The sequence below is a fragment of the Pangasianodon hypophthalmus genome, chromosome 7 (genome assembly GCF_027358585.1).
Source record: "Pangasianodon hypophthalmus isolate fPanHyp1 chromosome 7, fPanHyp1.pri, whole genome shotgun sequence".
Lineage (NCBI taxonomy): Eukaryota > Metazoa > Chordata > Actinopteri > Siluriformes > Pangasiidae > Pangasianodon > Pangasianodon hypophthalmus.
Window position 1 is genome coordinate 5158899 of NC_069716.1, and position 15798 is coordinate 5174696.

General features: G+C 35.7%; 1 protein-coding gene across 2 annotated transcripts in view; it reads left to right on the forward strand.

The window, feature by feature from the left end:
- Positions 1 to 15798, forward strand: part of fstl5 (follistatin-like 5) — a 137973-nt gene that overhangs the window by 102502 nt on the left and 19673 nt on the right. For both annotated transcript variants that reach the window (XM_053235514.1, XM_053235515.1), the window contains exons 9-10: positions 3185 to 3346; positions 4623 to 4757. In XM_053235514.1, the coding sequence (XP_053091489.1) occupies positions 3185 to 3346; positions 4623 to 4757 (297 nt within the window). The remainder of the gene's footprint in view (positions 1 to 3184; positions 3347 to 4622; positions 4758 to 15798) is intronic.

Here is a 15798-nt window from a genome sequence, read left to right on the forward strand (position 1 = left end):
AAGATCCTGCCAGTCAAAAGACACGGTTTTACTGTAGTGCCAAGTCAGACAAAAAAAAATTCAGAATGTGTCTAAAACATCACTCAATATTTTTCCAACAAAGAAAGTGGATGAAAATTGAGTGGCGTACCAAAAAAGAAAAAAATTCTTTAAAGTACTGTGCTTTACAGCCCTCCTGGAGAATAAAATTCAACTTTATCTTAATAGTTGCAGGTCAAGTTGAATAAAATTCAACTTGACCTGCAACTATTAAGATAAAGATTCCATTACAAGGAATTTTTTAAAAATGAGCCAAACAAACAAACAAAACAAAGAAGCCAACAAGCAAACAAATAAATAATCTAATTAAATAATAAATAAATAAATAATCTAATTAAAAATGAATAAAAAGGGCCAAAAAACAAAGATGCCCATAAACAAAAATAATTGCATTAAATACATACATACATACATATACTATTGTATCAGAATTAAATAGTATTGTATCCTGAGTGCCCCATATAGTTCCACGTTAAGACTTTCTTCCTAAAAACTCTGCATGAAACTGCTCAATCTTTACGAAAGAATCAGAAGAACTTTCAAGAGTAAGAGTAAGTAGAGCTTGGCTCAGACATTTTAGAAATGAATACTGACAATTAATAAACTCATAAATTATGTGAGTTTGCACAATTTAAAAGTAAAACAATCCCTTATATCTATCTTAAAGCTTTATGAAACATGACACAGTAATGATTTTTTTTTTTTTTTATAGTTAGTAGGTCTGAGAGAAAGGACGATCTGTAGTCATATCCCAAAATTTGCATATGCCATGATCTATTATGACATCAAACATTATGACAACTATAATAATCGTATCATAATAATGTTATGTTATGACAGCATATGACATCAGGCGTGAAATGTTTTGACATGTTTACGTCTGTTCAAATAAAATGTTAATTTAGAAGGATACAATAACATCGTAAAGTGAAAATGAAAGTGCAGATGATTTCATAGATGAAAACAAAATCTATACGCTTACTAATAATTCGTATTTGGCAATTTGTCAGACTTAACAAGCAGTACATGCAAATTGAATAAAGCATCATATACAATGAAATTTAAACAGCATCTTAATCAGAAATAGGCTACTCTATATCTAAGAGTAACCATGACTTTCTAACTGAACTTCTAGAGGAAACCAGATGAACTGTTTGATCGGAAAGAACCTTACTCCAAAAAGGATGGAGAATTCAGAACTTAAATAATTTAATAATTAATCTCCCATGGTATTACATTGCTTGTTAGATGAGGTGACATTAACTCTTTAGCAATTACTGCAATATGCTCTTCGTCATTAAATCTTTCGAACACATTAACACAAGTGTGATGAGGCTCCCAGGCAGCAGCCATTTAGGGCTCATTTGGTGTTAGTGGCACACCAAAAAACAAACAAAATATATAAATATAGAAAGTAAATTCAGGAGTTTTCATGCACTTTCAGAGGAAAGTGTACATGTAATTTAACTGATATCATTTCCTACAATGAAAGAATCGAAATAATTTATTAAATCGGTAAAATCTTTACACGAAAATAGCAGAAAAAGATTAAAAGTGATCTATTAAGTAGTTTGTTTAAGTTAAAAGATATATGATGAAACATATGTATGTATATATATATATATATATATATATATATATATATATATATATATATATATATATATATATATATATACATATATATATACATATATATACACAAATGGGTGACTGCTGCTGCTTAATATTTTAATCCAAAATGAAAAATAATCTATTTCTTTTATGTCATAGTTTAAATTCGATTAGATTATTTCAGTTGTATGCTTCAGTTTTTGGGAGAATGTGAGATAATAGCTTTCCTTTCAATGTTCATATTAATATTTATGTAGAGAATTAATTCTAATAAAATATGAATTTCCTGTAGGTTATTAATAGTTGTAAAGTATGGTTTCCATGAAGTGTTTATTGCACATTGAGTGCAATTATTATTCATTTTCACATAATGGATCATCAGTTTTCTATACAGATGTTTATGAATAAAGATTAATACATGGTATTCCCACTTATATATAAAGACACATAAAGACCAGTATGTGGTCTTTAAAACATAGTGTCACCCAATTTTGGAATATATGTTTTTTCCTGAATTAGATTTTAAAATATTGTATATAGTTTCATGACAGAAGGAAAGAACATCGCTGAAAATAAATCCATCTCTCTCATACAGTAAATTCATTTTTGAAGTGTATGAGAAATGAATGTGTGTTTTAGACTTCACAGTTTCCTCACTAGTGGATTCCTCAGACTCTTCCATCCTGCTTCTTCCTTCTCCTTCCAAATAAAGTCATACCACACCTTTCTCATCTGTCTATCTCTCTTTATTTCTGTCTATCTCTCCATCTATCTTTCTCTCACATCCACACACTCACCTATGGGAGACAGGAAGCCAGAGCAGATGGTAAAAGATGTACTAACACCCCCCCCCCCCCCCCCCAACCTCCCCCGCAACCCCCGTCACTGCCACTCTCTCACTCTAACACACATGCATTAAAAAAGAGATACACACTCAGTCCCCTCCAAATGTCCTCAGTCTAATGCACCAATCTGTCATGCTCTCCTCCTGCCTGGCCTCAATTAGAGCTGACACCAATACATCTGTCCGCGCCAAGCTAACATTACACGTCACATTCAATATCAGACGTCTTAGCCTGGCTCTTCAGTTTCTTTCCGAATGTACCTGTGCGCTTTTGTGCAGCGAATACACAAGCTCATCTAAATATACTTGATACTTTCCAGAGACACAGGCTCTATAGAAAGGTCCTGCTTCCTGCTCTCGATCCCAGGTGTACGTCTCTTCCCGAAATCAATGGTGCTCATTTTAAAAATCAATGGCTCCTCCACAGCAGTCTTCTTCTCTATTTATCTAGCTCATTTGTTTGCCAGGGCGCTGCAAGGCTTTCGCCATGTCAATGAGATCATTTTCTTTCCAGACAGGAAATGAAATTGGCATCCGTTCCAATAAAGAGGCGTTCTTTCTTTAATCCTCAACGAGCAGGAAGCCATGAGATGGCAAATGCACGAAGGCTTAATTTAATTAATTTCCCACGCTCATGAACTCACTCTTTCAGGCTTTTATCATCTCTGTCTCTGTCCTCTTCCTCAGTTCCTCCTGTTATCCGGGTGTATCCAGAGAGTCAGGCACGTGAACCCGGAGTCACGGCCAGCCTGAGGTGTCACGCAGAAGGGATTCCTGATCCACAGCTGTCCTGGCTGAAGAACGGCATGGACATTTCTACTAAACTGTCCAAACAGCTCACACTACAAGGTGACACGATGATCAAGTTACTCACTACACTCTGAATGTTAGAGTACGATAGAATAGAATAGAATCTTTTCTTTTATTCCTTTCTTTATACTTTTTATGCCTGTTTATTTCTCTTTCTTTCTTTCTTTCTTTTTTCACTATATTCTTTCTCTTATTTTATTTATTTTTTCCTTTTTCTTCTCTTCTGTCTCACTCTTTTTCTTGCATTTCTCTTTCACTAATCTCTTTTATTTTTTCATTCATAATGTTTTTCTCTTCCTTCCTTTCTTCCCTCCTTTTCCTTCCTCTTCCCTCCTTTTCCTTCCTCTTTTTCCCTCTATTTTCACTCTCTATGTTTCTCAGACAATCTGTCTGCCTTTCCTTATTGTCTTTCTGTTTCTCTCACTTTCTTTTCGTTCTTTCTTCCTTTCTTTCTTTCTCTCTTTCTTTTTCTTTCTTTATTTTTTTCTTTCTGTTTCTTCTCAAAGTTTTCTTTGTCTCACTATTTTATTGCATTTTTTCTCTAATCTCTTTTATTTTTCTCATTTCTTGGTTTCCTATGTTTTGTTTTCATTTCTTTCTGTCTTTCTTTCTTTCTTGCTTGCTTGCTTGCTCACTTTCTTTCTTTCTTTCTTTCCTTCCATAACAGAAATATGTCCAGAAAGCGTACTCTATCTGAATAATACTGTATGGTCTGTTTCGTATTGACTGGACACATGAGGTTTTACACTGTCTACAAATGATTTGAAACCTAATATCCCAACAGAATCATGGAGTTTATATTACTGAAAATAGTAAACTTTTGATTAGAGAAGGAATACACAGTCATACTTCACCTGACTGTGCATGAGCAAACGGAAGCACAGTGTCTGTCTTTCTGCTCTGATGCTTTGTGTGCTGACGCTGGAAATGCACCCATCACATCCTATTGTGTGTCAGGTCATTTATAGTGCTCCAGGGCCTGATGGGTGTAGATAACTCACTTTTTTTTAAGGATTTAGAGCTTTTGTATTCTCAAGCCTTTCCCAGTAGGCCTGTAATCACTCCATAAAGCTAGCTATTCAAACAAAACATAAAACTTATCATGACAACCTAGAAGCAGCATGAATTTCTCAACTGCTGTCAAAAACGCACTAACTGTCCCATTAGAGGAGTTTTCTGAAGTGGAATTGCTTCAACTCTGTGAGCGTGAAAGTCGTTCAAAAGAGGAGCTCATGGATTTTATATAGAGAGAGCTTTATATTTTAACACATTTTTGATTTCTGCACTTTTTTCCCATTTTTTTGTCTTCTTGCAGCTAATGGGAGCGAAGTGCACATCAGTAATGTTCACTTCGAGGACACCGGAGCGTACACCTGCATCGCCCGTAACGAAGCCGGTGTGGATGAGGACATCTCGTCTCTGTTTGTAGAGGATTCTGCACGCAAGTCATGTATGTTTAAGACTTCTTAACTCTCTGTTTTTGGTGTCATTTTTTGCCATAGTGGTCCATATGTTATGTAAATAAGGGGTTAGTGGGCGGGACTTGCTCGATTCCTCAGCAGTGCTCAAATCATCACTAGTTTTGATGCTATACAGCCAGGGCCAATTCTAAACACCAAATTATATATTTTTGTATGTGAGAATGAACAATATTAATACTTTATTATCATTGGATGAGGGGGAAAACTGTATAACAAACAATAAAATAAAAACAACTGAATACAAATAATATATACAAGGAACTAAAAGTGGCTTAAAAATCATCATTTACCTGCATGCTGGTTCTAATGACACCCCAAAATATTTCCTTATAACACCTGAAAATTGACCATTAGACCATTAGGCTAACTTAGCATAGGAAAAGTTTCGATTTCAGGAAAAACGTTTCTTCAATGATCATCATCTTCTGGATTACTAAAGTTTGGAAAACAACTGTATGTTATTGACGTTTCGACCACCTGAGTGGTATCTTTAGAGTCAACAGGCTGTTGTTGTCATAGCTAGTAGTAACGAGCTAGCAGCTTAACATGTGTTAGCCTAACATTTCTTACTCTACATACTAGCTAGCTTGTATAAGCTGATAATTATTTAGCATCCATTTCTTTACTACCAGTGATTTCTGCTTTCTTCTAATTGCATTTTTTTTCTTGCCAGATAGATATGTAGACTTCATCATTGTTGCTTCTTCGCAATTTTCTGACGTTTATTCAATTTATTTACGTAAATTGCAGTTTCCATTCTCTTAGCACCACAAGGGGGCCCAATGATAGTGAAGGTTATGTCAACTTTTTCACCAAATGATAGTAAAGCATGCTTTTTTGTATACCTGTTTAAAAATTATGGGGTCCCCTGGTGGTCTGGGGCCCAAATTGACAGCATATATTGCTTATAGCAAGAAACTAGCTTGTAAACAACAGTGTCACAAATTAGACACAGAGTCATTTATATGTCATTCTGTGCACTCAAATCTGTGCTCTTTTCTATGAAACTTAGTTTAATAAAAGCTAATAAAAAATAACAGATAAGCTCTGTACAATCCTCAGTATTAACGGCAGGCCTGCTTCAGTGGAGCCGAGTGCTTGGGATGGGGTATACTACTTCAGGAGATCAGTAAGATGCACCAGAGCTAAACCATTCAAAGCATTAAATGATATAAACAGGACTTTTGTCTGTTTGTGCTGAAAGTGTAATGTGGCTGGTGTGGGTGAGGGCATCTATGTTTAAGTCAGAATCTGACTTGCCTTAATAGCTGATAAACTGAAAAAAGTGCCAGTGATATTCTCAGAAAATATTTTCTTTTATGTGATTAGTGCCACATACCAAGAGGTAGTCACTGTAAGAAGTATGGTAATGGTTATTAAATATTAATGCCACAAATGTGATGGTTATTAAGGAATATGACCATAATAAATGATTTTGTATATTGTGATAATATACAAAGCTTTGCTTTAGCTAGGAGTGCTGGTTATGATGTGTTTGATTGATAGCCCTGGGTTAGCAATAACCATTTTTTGACGTGATCTCATCCCAAAGGTGATGGGAGGTGCTTCAGTTCTTCAAAGCACTGGACACTTTCATATCAGCTCCTAAAGCCTGGGATTACTTTCCTCTTCCCTGTTTGCTAATTAGCTAATGAACAATGCAGGTTATTGCAAAGGCCAATTAGCATTTGAATATTTAATATTCAAATGAATCCTGAAATAGATCACATTAGCTTATCATTTTTGCTAATACATTTGGATATACTATTAGATATAATTAGGTATAATTATTGCTTAATTATTAACTTGGTTCCATTTACAGTAACAACCCAGGGGCAAAATTAGAAGAAGATGTAATATGAGTATTATTTACTCTGGATTAAAAAAAGGGCTTGATTAAACCAATTCCTAATGTGGGAATGTGCCATGCCTTACAATCACCCACGCCTTTAATATAATCCCAGTTTGGCAAAACAAGTGTATGCAAATTCCACTATTAGTTTGCTTATTTTTCAATTTTATATTTGATGTATTGATTAAATGTATGATTGTCAATGTGTGTCAACTTGAATGTTTGATTTTAACACCTTGAAAAATGCTTTATGTGAAGTAAAATATTCAAAATCCATATCATGTATAGTAAGTGTAGTATGTAGAGTAATAGCATATACAGTAAGTGATAACAATACAAATAGTCAAAAACACTAACAGCCATGACATACACATGAGTATCCCAAAGATAAATGTTTGTAATGTAAAAATCCCAGTTTAATTACTTATTTTTCTGAAAATGAGGAATATATCCAAGAGAGCACAATAACTGTAAATACACAATGAAGCAGGAATTTTTACAGTAGCACTGCTTGGGAGACGGCACTACAATTATGAATGCAATACATCATTTTTACTCGGTTCAGTACATAGTTTATGGACAATAAGTATAGATATCTTTCTCAATTGAGCCAAAAAAAAGCTTAAATATACTGTTGGTAACTTAAGTTACATCAATATTTACACAAGGAGATGGGCTACAGTATGGCTTCCATCCTCATAATTCGGCATCTTATAAAATAGCACGAGATCCAGCCCTTATTTTGCATTTCATTTTTTTTCATATAGAGTTAATTTTCATGAATAAATGAAAGAATCCAATGTTATAAAAATTTGGTCCTCAGAATGAGTAATGTCCTTGGTTCAGACACGTCTCCTCCGTGGGCTTTTTGTGGACATTTAAGGTACAATACTATTACTTAATTAATAGTGTCATAGGTATGTGTTGATATTGTCTTAAATGACATTCCATAGTGTTTTGTGTGTGTATTTAAGCACAAATCATAAATTTCAGAATGACATGTTGTGTTTACAACAAACTATAAGACAATGGCACTGAAGCTCCCAAGTGGCACAACAGAAAATTGTTCAATCTATCATTGGATAATTACAAGTTCGAATCCTGATGATGCTACAACCATCCATGGCCAGGAGCCAAGAGAGCAAAATTGGCTGTGCTTTCTGTGTGGGAGGGATGGCATACTCTCTCTCCTCTGTCAATCACAGAAACACTAGCCAATCATAAGCATCTGTGATGTCATGTATGCAAAAGAGGGCAGAAATCTCTTTCCTGAGAAATCTCTTTCCTTCTTTTTCTGAGTATGTTGAGCTGCTTCTGATGCAGCATTACCAGTGTTTTGAAAAGATGTGGTTGGCTGGTTTCATGCACACGTTTGCTCCACCCAGTTGGTAGCTGTTGTCTGAGCTAGTGGGTAGGAATTGGCAAGACCAAAATGGGGGGAAAAAACAGTGGCACTGGACTTCTGATACTGTTCTTCGCTTGAAGCTATATCATGCAAGAAAAATGTCCAAGCTTAAGTATCACATGTAACTGAGACACGCCTCTATTTTCCTCAAACTCCGCCCAGTGCATGTAACGTCTAAGTAGCACTTAAGTGCAGAGTTTCCTCGAAGGTCTGAATATCGACATATGAAATTTTGGCATTACATCCTTGTAACCCAACATTGAATACAGCCCTCAGTTATTACTGTTAGAATGAGTTCCATCACATCTTATAAGCATACACTTTTCCCTAAATTATAAGAGCAATCCTGCATCCAGGGCTCAGAAGGATTGGAAATGAGGTTGCTTTTACCATCTGACTGGTTCTACATGCAGTTTGTTGTTCTTGAGACATCCAAAGAAGAGATTAAAATGTGTTCCAGAGTGTGTGCTTTGAGATATTTAGTCATGCCGGCTATGGGCTTCACAGTGTACACTACAGTTGAAGGGGTTGTCATGTCAGACTTTTGGGAGATGTAGTGTGTAGACAGAGTTCAGGAGGTTGGGTGTAGAGTAACCTGGCACTGCCCGGTACAAAAAAAAGGAGGGTTTTAACACGGGTCACCAGCTTGAGACACGACGGCTGTTTCGCCTGCATGAATAATCCATGAGGGAGTGTTTTTCCTTCCTCCTAGCTCTGCTATTAACCCTACTACAACACCAGCATTTCATGATTAGTTTAAGATATTGCGATGATTAAAATGTGCCTGTGGACGTTGTGCTTAAGGATATCAAGTTAGCAGTTTTAATGCCTTGATGAAAGGATATTAGTGTTGGATTTGGCAGATAGTGGTACAACTGTCATTCTTGATGAAGGGAGAGATAGAACACAGTCTGAGTGTCTAAGATCTTAGCACTATTTCCATAACTGCAGAGCCACACTTAGAAGTCTGAGATAAAACAAAGATATTTTGATCACTTTATACCACAGAAGTGTTGAATGCTCAGTTCAGATCGGGTCAGAAGTTGTTAATTATTTTACTATAACAGCAGCTCAAATAATAGTTTCGGCTACAAGGTTGTTTTGATTGTAACAACTTACACAGAGGCTTGTATGGTAACAGTTGTAATGGTTTAAAGAAAGTGTGTAATTGTAAATACAGTGAAGTCTTTTGTTTATGTTACATTTTATGGAAGGAGTCTCCAGTGTAAACCATTTGCAACAGTCAAAGTCAGGTAAAGCTGTAAAAGTTTACCGAGCCAGAAAAAGTCTTCAGGATGGAGTGCTTTCTCGTTTCTTGGTACACAATTACTACATTATGATTCACTTGGGAGCAGCCTCTAGTAAGCGACCCTAATGAAAATGTTTAGTTCTTTTCACTCATACCGGAAAACGATTACTGTATTATTTTCTTCTCAAATAAATCACAGTATAGAGATAAATGAATCATTTAATTAATAGATTATAGCATTCCCTAGTATGTAATTGTTAAAGGAAAATAAAATGCAGGTATCAAAATGGGTTGAACAGAAACTAATAATAATAATAATAATAAACAACTTTATTTTATATAGCGCCTTTAAAAAGGCCTCTCAAGGCACTTTACATCAGAAACTGGCATATTGTTATGAATAGTGCCCATCCATTACCCTGTACAATCTTTGAATCTTTATAATCTTGAACTAGAATCATGTGTTTTTATATTTCCACCTCTAATCTTTAATCTTTTACACATATTCGTTGCTCATTGAAAAATTACTCTGATAAACAGGCTAATTTAACATAAAAAGCACAGATGATATGTTTATGAGAAATGTGAATAATAAGTGACGTGACTGAAATAATGCACGTTTCTCGGCTGTAATTATACTCATAAATTCAAAAGAATGATGTGTTATTGCCATGACTCAGAGAGAAAATATCACGGCTTCAATGCAGAGAGTCGAACATCACTTATTCAAAAGCTGCACACAACAACAACAACACTTCCCAGCTGTTGGTGGATGAGTAATAGGATGTCATGGGGAGCTAGAATCCACAGAGTCCAAAAGAACATATGCAAAAAAAAAAAAAAAAAAAAAAAAAAAAAAAACCTGAAATATATATAATGTATAATCGACTGACCTCAAGTGCACATTTTATTCACATTTATTTATACTGACATTCCTGCATCCTGAGAAAATTCCTAATTTAGCCAGACATTAGGCAACATCTCACACTCCAGATATCTACAGTTGTTGTTTATCCAGCTCTCACTATCGATCTCCTCCCTCGCTCTAGGTTTGCTGTCAGGATTATCCCTTCACACGCTATAATTTGGCATTTCACACTGTCAGACATTGAACACAGCACAGCAACAGTGTTGTTCCCCCGCCATGGCCTGCTGGATGTGGCCATCTTGTCCACTGACCCATTGTTACAGTCCAGATAACTCTGGAAGAGTTATAAAAATAGTTTGGCTGACAACACACCGTCAACACAATTCCTTTCTATGAAGCTACAGGTGAAACACTGTAAATATACTCCATCTCTGTTTTTTCTTCAGGAACTCTTCTGCGTAACATACCAGAATGCTTGTAATTAATTTTTTATGGGTTCAAGTGCCTGAAAAAAATTGAGTCTCCAGAGTGTTTGGTTAGGTCGCATGCTGTAATTGTAGGCTAAGAAAACCAATATTTGCTTGCAGTCATTCTCTTCACCTGACAGAGCTCCTGCTGAGGCGAGACATCCAGTGGGACTCTGCGTTTCAGTCAGTGTTTTACTGTAATTATAATCACTTTTCAGAGATTTTCCCGTCTCCAGCTTCCGGCTCACAGTACAATTGGGCGAGATGCCAATTTCAGTTTCAGTCTAGAATTTTTTCCTTTGCATTTTAAGGGGCGGTTCATGTCAGTATTACAAACATACATTATATATCAGCATATTTCATCTCCGTGCATTATACTTTGGAATAACAGAGCTTACCTTATTTCCAAGTGATAATAGTGATAATAGTGTAATAGTAAATCTCTCACTAATGGATCCAGGACCCAGGGGGTGATTATGTGCCAAATGTTTAAAAGCTTAATATTCTTTTCTATTCGATGCTTCTTTAACATTTGAGGCCATTCTGATAGATAGTGATTCATATCAAACAACAGTTGTATGTCTGAGGGCAAAATTTTAATATACATACTGTTAAAAATGATCACACATTAAAAATGAGGTAAATAAATGTAAATATTCGATGTAAATGTTAAATGTAAAAGCTGCATATGTCATTCATATACTAATTGGAGTTATATAAACCTTTCAGAGTTTTGCTTTATTGTCAAGCAATAACGCCTACAACTGGGTTGCCAGTGTTACAGCTTTTACCCTAAATGGTGCTAGTTTTCTAACGGGTGTAAATGGCAAGTCTGCTGTTGATGGTTTTTGGGCTGGTTTAAAAACAGACAAATAATTGGAATTAAATCAAAGTAACTGCTGCAAACTTATGCTATGGCAAACAAAAGGGAAATACAAATGCAGAGAATGTAAGGCTAAATGTATTTAAATGACTCAGGATGCTTGTTTGGGACTGTGATATAATCACTACAACTGTTAAATCCTGAAATTAGTCTCTGCTATGAAATTACAGATGTACAGGGGTACAGAAATAGGCATAGAGCATATGTAGAGTATTAAACATTTGGCTAAATGCTTGCAAGGTTGGATATCTAGACTGAATCTAAACGCTGAATCCCAAATGGCATCCTATGGTGCACTATGGCTGTGGAAGCGAATACTCTTACTAAGTGTATTGCTCTTATGTATATAGGGACTAGGGAGCCATTTGGAATACAGCTTTTTGGTTTAGTTCATTTAGCTGCTGTAATAATTACTGTGCACATGGTATAACACTGCACCCCATGACTATTATTTATTTTTCTAAAACTGGGAACAGTTTGACTTGTCAGGATAAATCAAATTTCTATTTGCTTGGAGAGAAACGTTGTTCTAGATATCCAGACAGCTGAGTCACTGGCTGTCTTCAAATGACGACTAAAGACCTACCTCTTCATGAAGTACTTAAATTAGCACTTCATGCCTTAAATGCCATAAATGTAATGTAAGGCTTGCAGTGTTGGTGTGTCATTACATGGTCACAGATTATTATATTGTGGCCGTGAATTGTGTATGTTGTGAATCATCATATTTAAGACATGGTCTCTAGTTCATTATTCGGCACGGATTGGTGAAAATGCATGTCACATAGGCTAATGGTATAACCATGATGCACTTCCAGTGACTCCAATATGTCTTTATGCATCATTACAAGATATATAAATATTATCAATCATGTCCATGCTCCATGGCCATAACGATCGAATTCTCTTGATTTCTGTGAAATTCTCTTGATAGCTGCTGTGAATTAGTGTTTCATAGCTGCAAAATAGTCTCGAGAAACTCATGGCATCAAAATATCCATTTATTAAAAAATAACCATGTCACCTAAGCAGCTCTGAAAGAATTGCATTGTCTCATAAATCCAATGTACTACTGAGTGTGAGAAGGACAAAACAAAGACATGCCCGAGGCACTTGCCATGATTAGTTTTCTATTTGTGCTGCTGAGCTAATTAGAGTTTGACTCTTGGTTCGCTTTTACCGGATATATAGTCGTGACACGCCTTGCTCCTCTCGCTTTCCCCTCGACCACTGGCGCTTTTGGCAAAGTGACACATAAACAAATGTTCGCTGTAGTGTTGCTATTATCAATACCTCTGCCTGAGAGAGCTGGAGCTGAGTTGTGTGGCTTTGCTTTCGAAAAAAACGATCTTCTCACTCTAGGACAGATGATCAGACCGAAGTGACGCCCTTGTCGTTGCCCCCACACATGGCTGAGTAGCGCTCTGATATACGAGGTGTGTGTATATGAGCAGAACTCTCCCAATCTCCCTGCCTGGTGATGAATAGCATCAATAGTGTGTGTGTTATTGGAGAAGACTGGGCTTGCACAGATCTTATCTTTTCAAACCTACCTCCCTGGTGCAACATTTTCCCTCACCCATTTTTTAGTCTTTGCCATAGCTGTAATATTTCCTGTTCTATCTCCTGTGCTCCCAAACAACAGCTAATGATCATCTTTTTCCCCCAAATGTCCCAAATGTACATGAAGGAAATGCAAAGATACTGTCGAGAGCACCATACCAGACAAGTACCATACATCAGCAGAACTCTGTTTAATGATATAGACTCTATTTTGTATATTTTGTATTGACTTTGCTAGCTAACTTGTTTTCATTTTGGGTTACTGATAGTGGATGTTAACATTTTAGTAATAAAATAATTCATAAAAACATGGAATTATCTGTTCAGTTAGGGCTTATAATAATAATGAGTAATAACTGTCGGTAATTTCTGAACTTGCTAGGGAAGTGTTTTGTTACTCTTATACAACAGTGACTTTCCAATGATTTCAATTTTGTATTTATTAACATTAACAACATGTTGTACTCTTTATCCATTTGTAGTTACATTTAACATTGTGGAACATCCATTAAACAAGTTCCTGTTATCACTTACATTTTAGCAGCTATAAACAGGCCTTTACTCAGCAGCCTCTCTTTTTTCTTTCTCTTGAATAAGACAAAAAATGCATTGTTTTATTGCTAACTTAATATTGCGGCTCCATTTATTGCTGCTACATTACACAATAGTTTACAGACAATTGTTGCAATAATTTTCCCACACAATAATCCCACAATAATTTTTGTTCTGTTATCCTGCATAGTCAATGTGCATTGTCTTGTGTATTTATTGTCCAGTGTGTTTATTGTCCTGCACTCATCTCACACAGTTTTGTATAGTCTTGTGTACTGTGCCAGTGTATTGTTGTGGAGAAGTGACATTTCATTTCACCGTATACAAGCTATATAGAGGAATGACAATAAAATCACTTGAACTTCAACTTATTGAGAAATCACGCTCTGTCCAGAAGACTTTCCTGTGGCAGCAAACGTGTTACAGCTTTACCTCTTACTCCTTTCCTCTGACACTGGAGACTCCTTACAAGAATGAGAACAAAACATGTCCTTATAGAAATATTCACCATATCAACCTTTACAGACGAGTCAGAGCTGCTGTTATTCAGCAGTCTGACCAATCAGAATCAAGAATTCAACAGTGCTGTGGTTTAAACTTCAAATATGAATTTACCACATTATAGAAATTAATTCTGACAGCATTACATGTTACTGTCTCAATTGCTGTAAATGTCGCTAGTTAAGGCAGCTAACAAATCAAACTAGAAGTCTTGCCCAATTAAAAAAAAGTTGATATTGTTCATATACAAATGTAATGTATTAGCATTTAAGTTGGTTTAACAATTGACTGACAGAGAGGGCAGAATTTTTAATTGGTGACTGAAGCATAGAATTAGGTATCGAATAGATTCAGAGGGGAATTGTGGGAGATTGCTTTGCAGACTGCTGGGAAACAAAGGCAGAACCAGAATTAGAGAGAATGAGAGAGATGAGATACTGTTTAAGGTCGCATCCCTTCAGTCTGGGTGCATGCCATTACAAATAAAGAAAACAGAAGTCACACATTATGTTGGTGTTAATGCACTGGTGCTTTGTTGATAACGAGGTCTATTCAGTAATACAACATTGGCTTGACAAATAAAATATAATAGCTGTCAGACTTTAGAGAAATTGCTTCACTTTTCTGTGATAAAGCCCTAAAGGATGAAGAAATGTTCAATGAGAATGAATTATGCAGTATTTCATTCCTCTACATATTTATTGTATAGTAACAATGTAGCGTTTAATAGGTAAAAATGTTGTAATTAAAAATATATCTAGTACATCTCCTCAGATTCAGCCCCCGATTCCTGTTCCTGGTTGACATGAGTAGAAGCTGATCTGCCTCATTTGCCTCAAGGTTTGGTGTGTGGTGCAATTTGAGATGCTTTTCTCCTCACCACAGTTGTAAAGAATGGTTATTTGAGTTACTGTAGCCTTCCTGTCAGCTCAGTAATGGCAGTCCTACCATTATTCTCTGACCTCTCTCATCAGCAGGGTTTTTTTTCTGCCTGCAGAACTCCTGCTCACTCTAAGTATTTATTTTTTGTTTGTTTTTTTGCACTATTCTGTGTAAATTCAGTGATGATTAGACTGTACGACCTGTCCCATTTCTGCAGTGAGGAGCACTCAAGCACCTAAATGCTGCTAACGTCAGTTTAAACATGTTTTAAAGAATATTTCTCTTTTTATTACACATTATCTGTTTATATCTATATTGTTTTTTACTAAATCTATTGTTAGTTCTACATTGTTATTTGTATTGTCTTGAGCATGTTGGCACAAAAAAATTCATTATCATTAATCATTATCTTATCTTATCTTATCTTAACACATGTATGTATATTCCATGCTATTCTTTTACTATGTGATGTTACTATGCACTTACACACCTAACTCACAAAGTATACACCAAGTATTACCTACAGTATAAGCAATACTTCAAACTCTATTAAACTCTCATTGCATTATGGCACTGAGTACTTCTTCTGTACAGACTTGCTAGTTCCAGGCTAAGTACTTGTAATTACTACATACCTACTTATTAAATACTAAGCACTTATTGTACTGTAAGTGAACATGATAGCTATTAGTATTTTAGTCTAAGACAGTGGTTCTTAAAGCAAACATCTTAATTTGATGCTGTAAAATGCAAAAATTTTTCATATATTATAGAATACATGTATTACC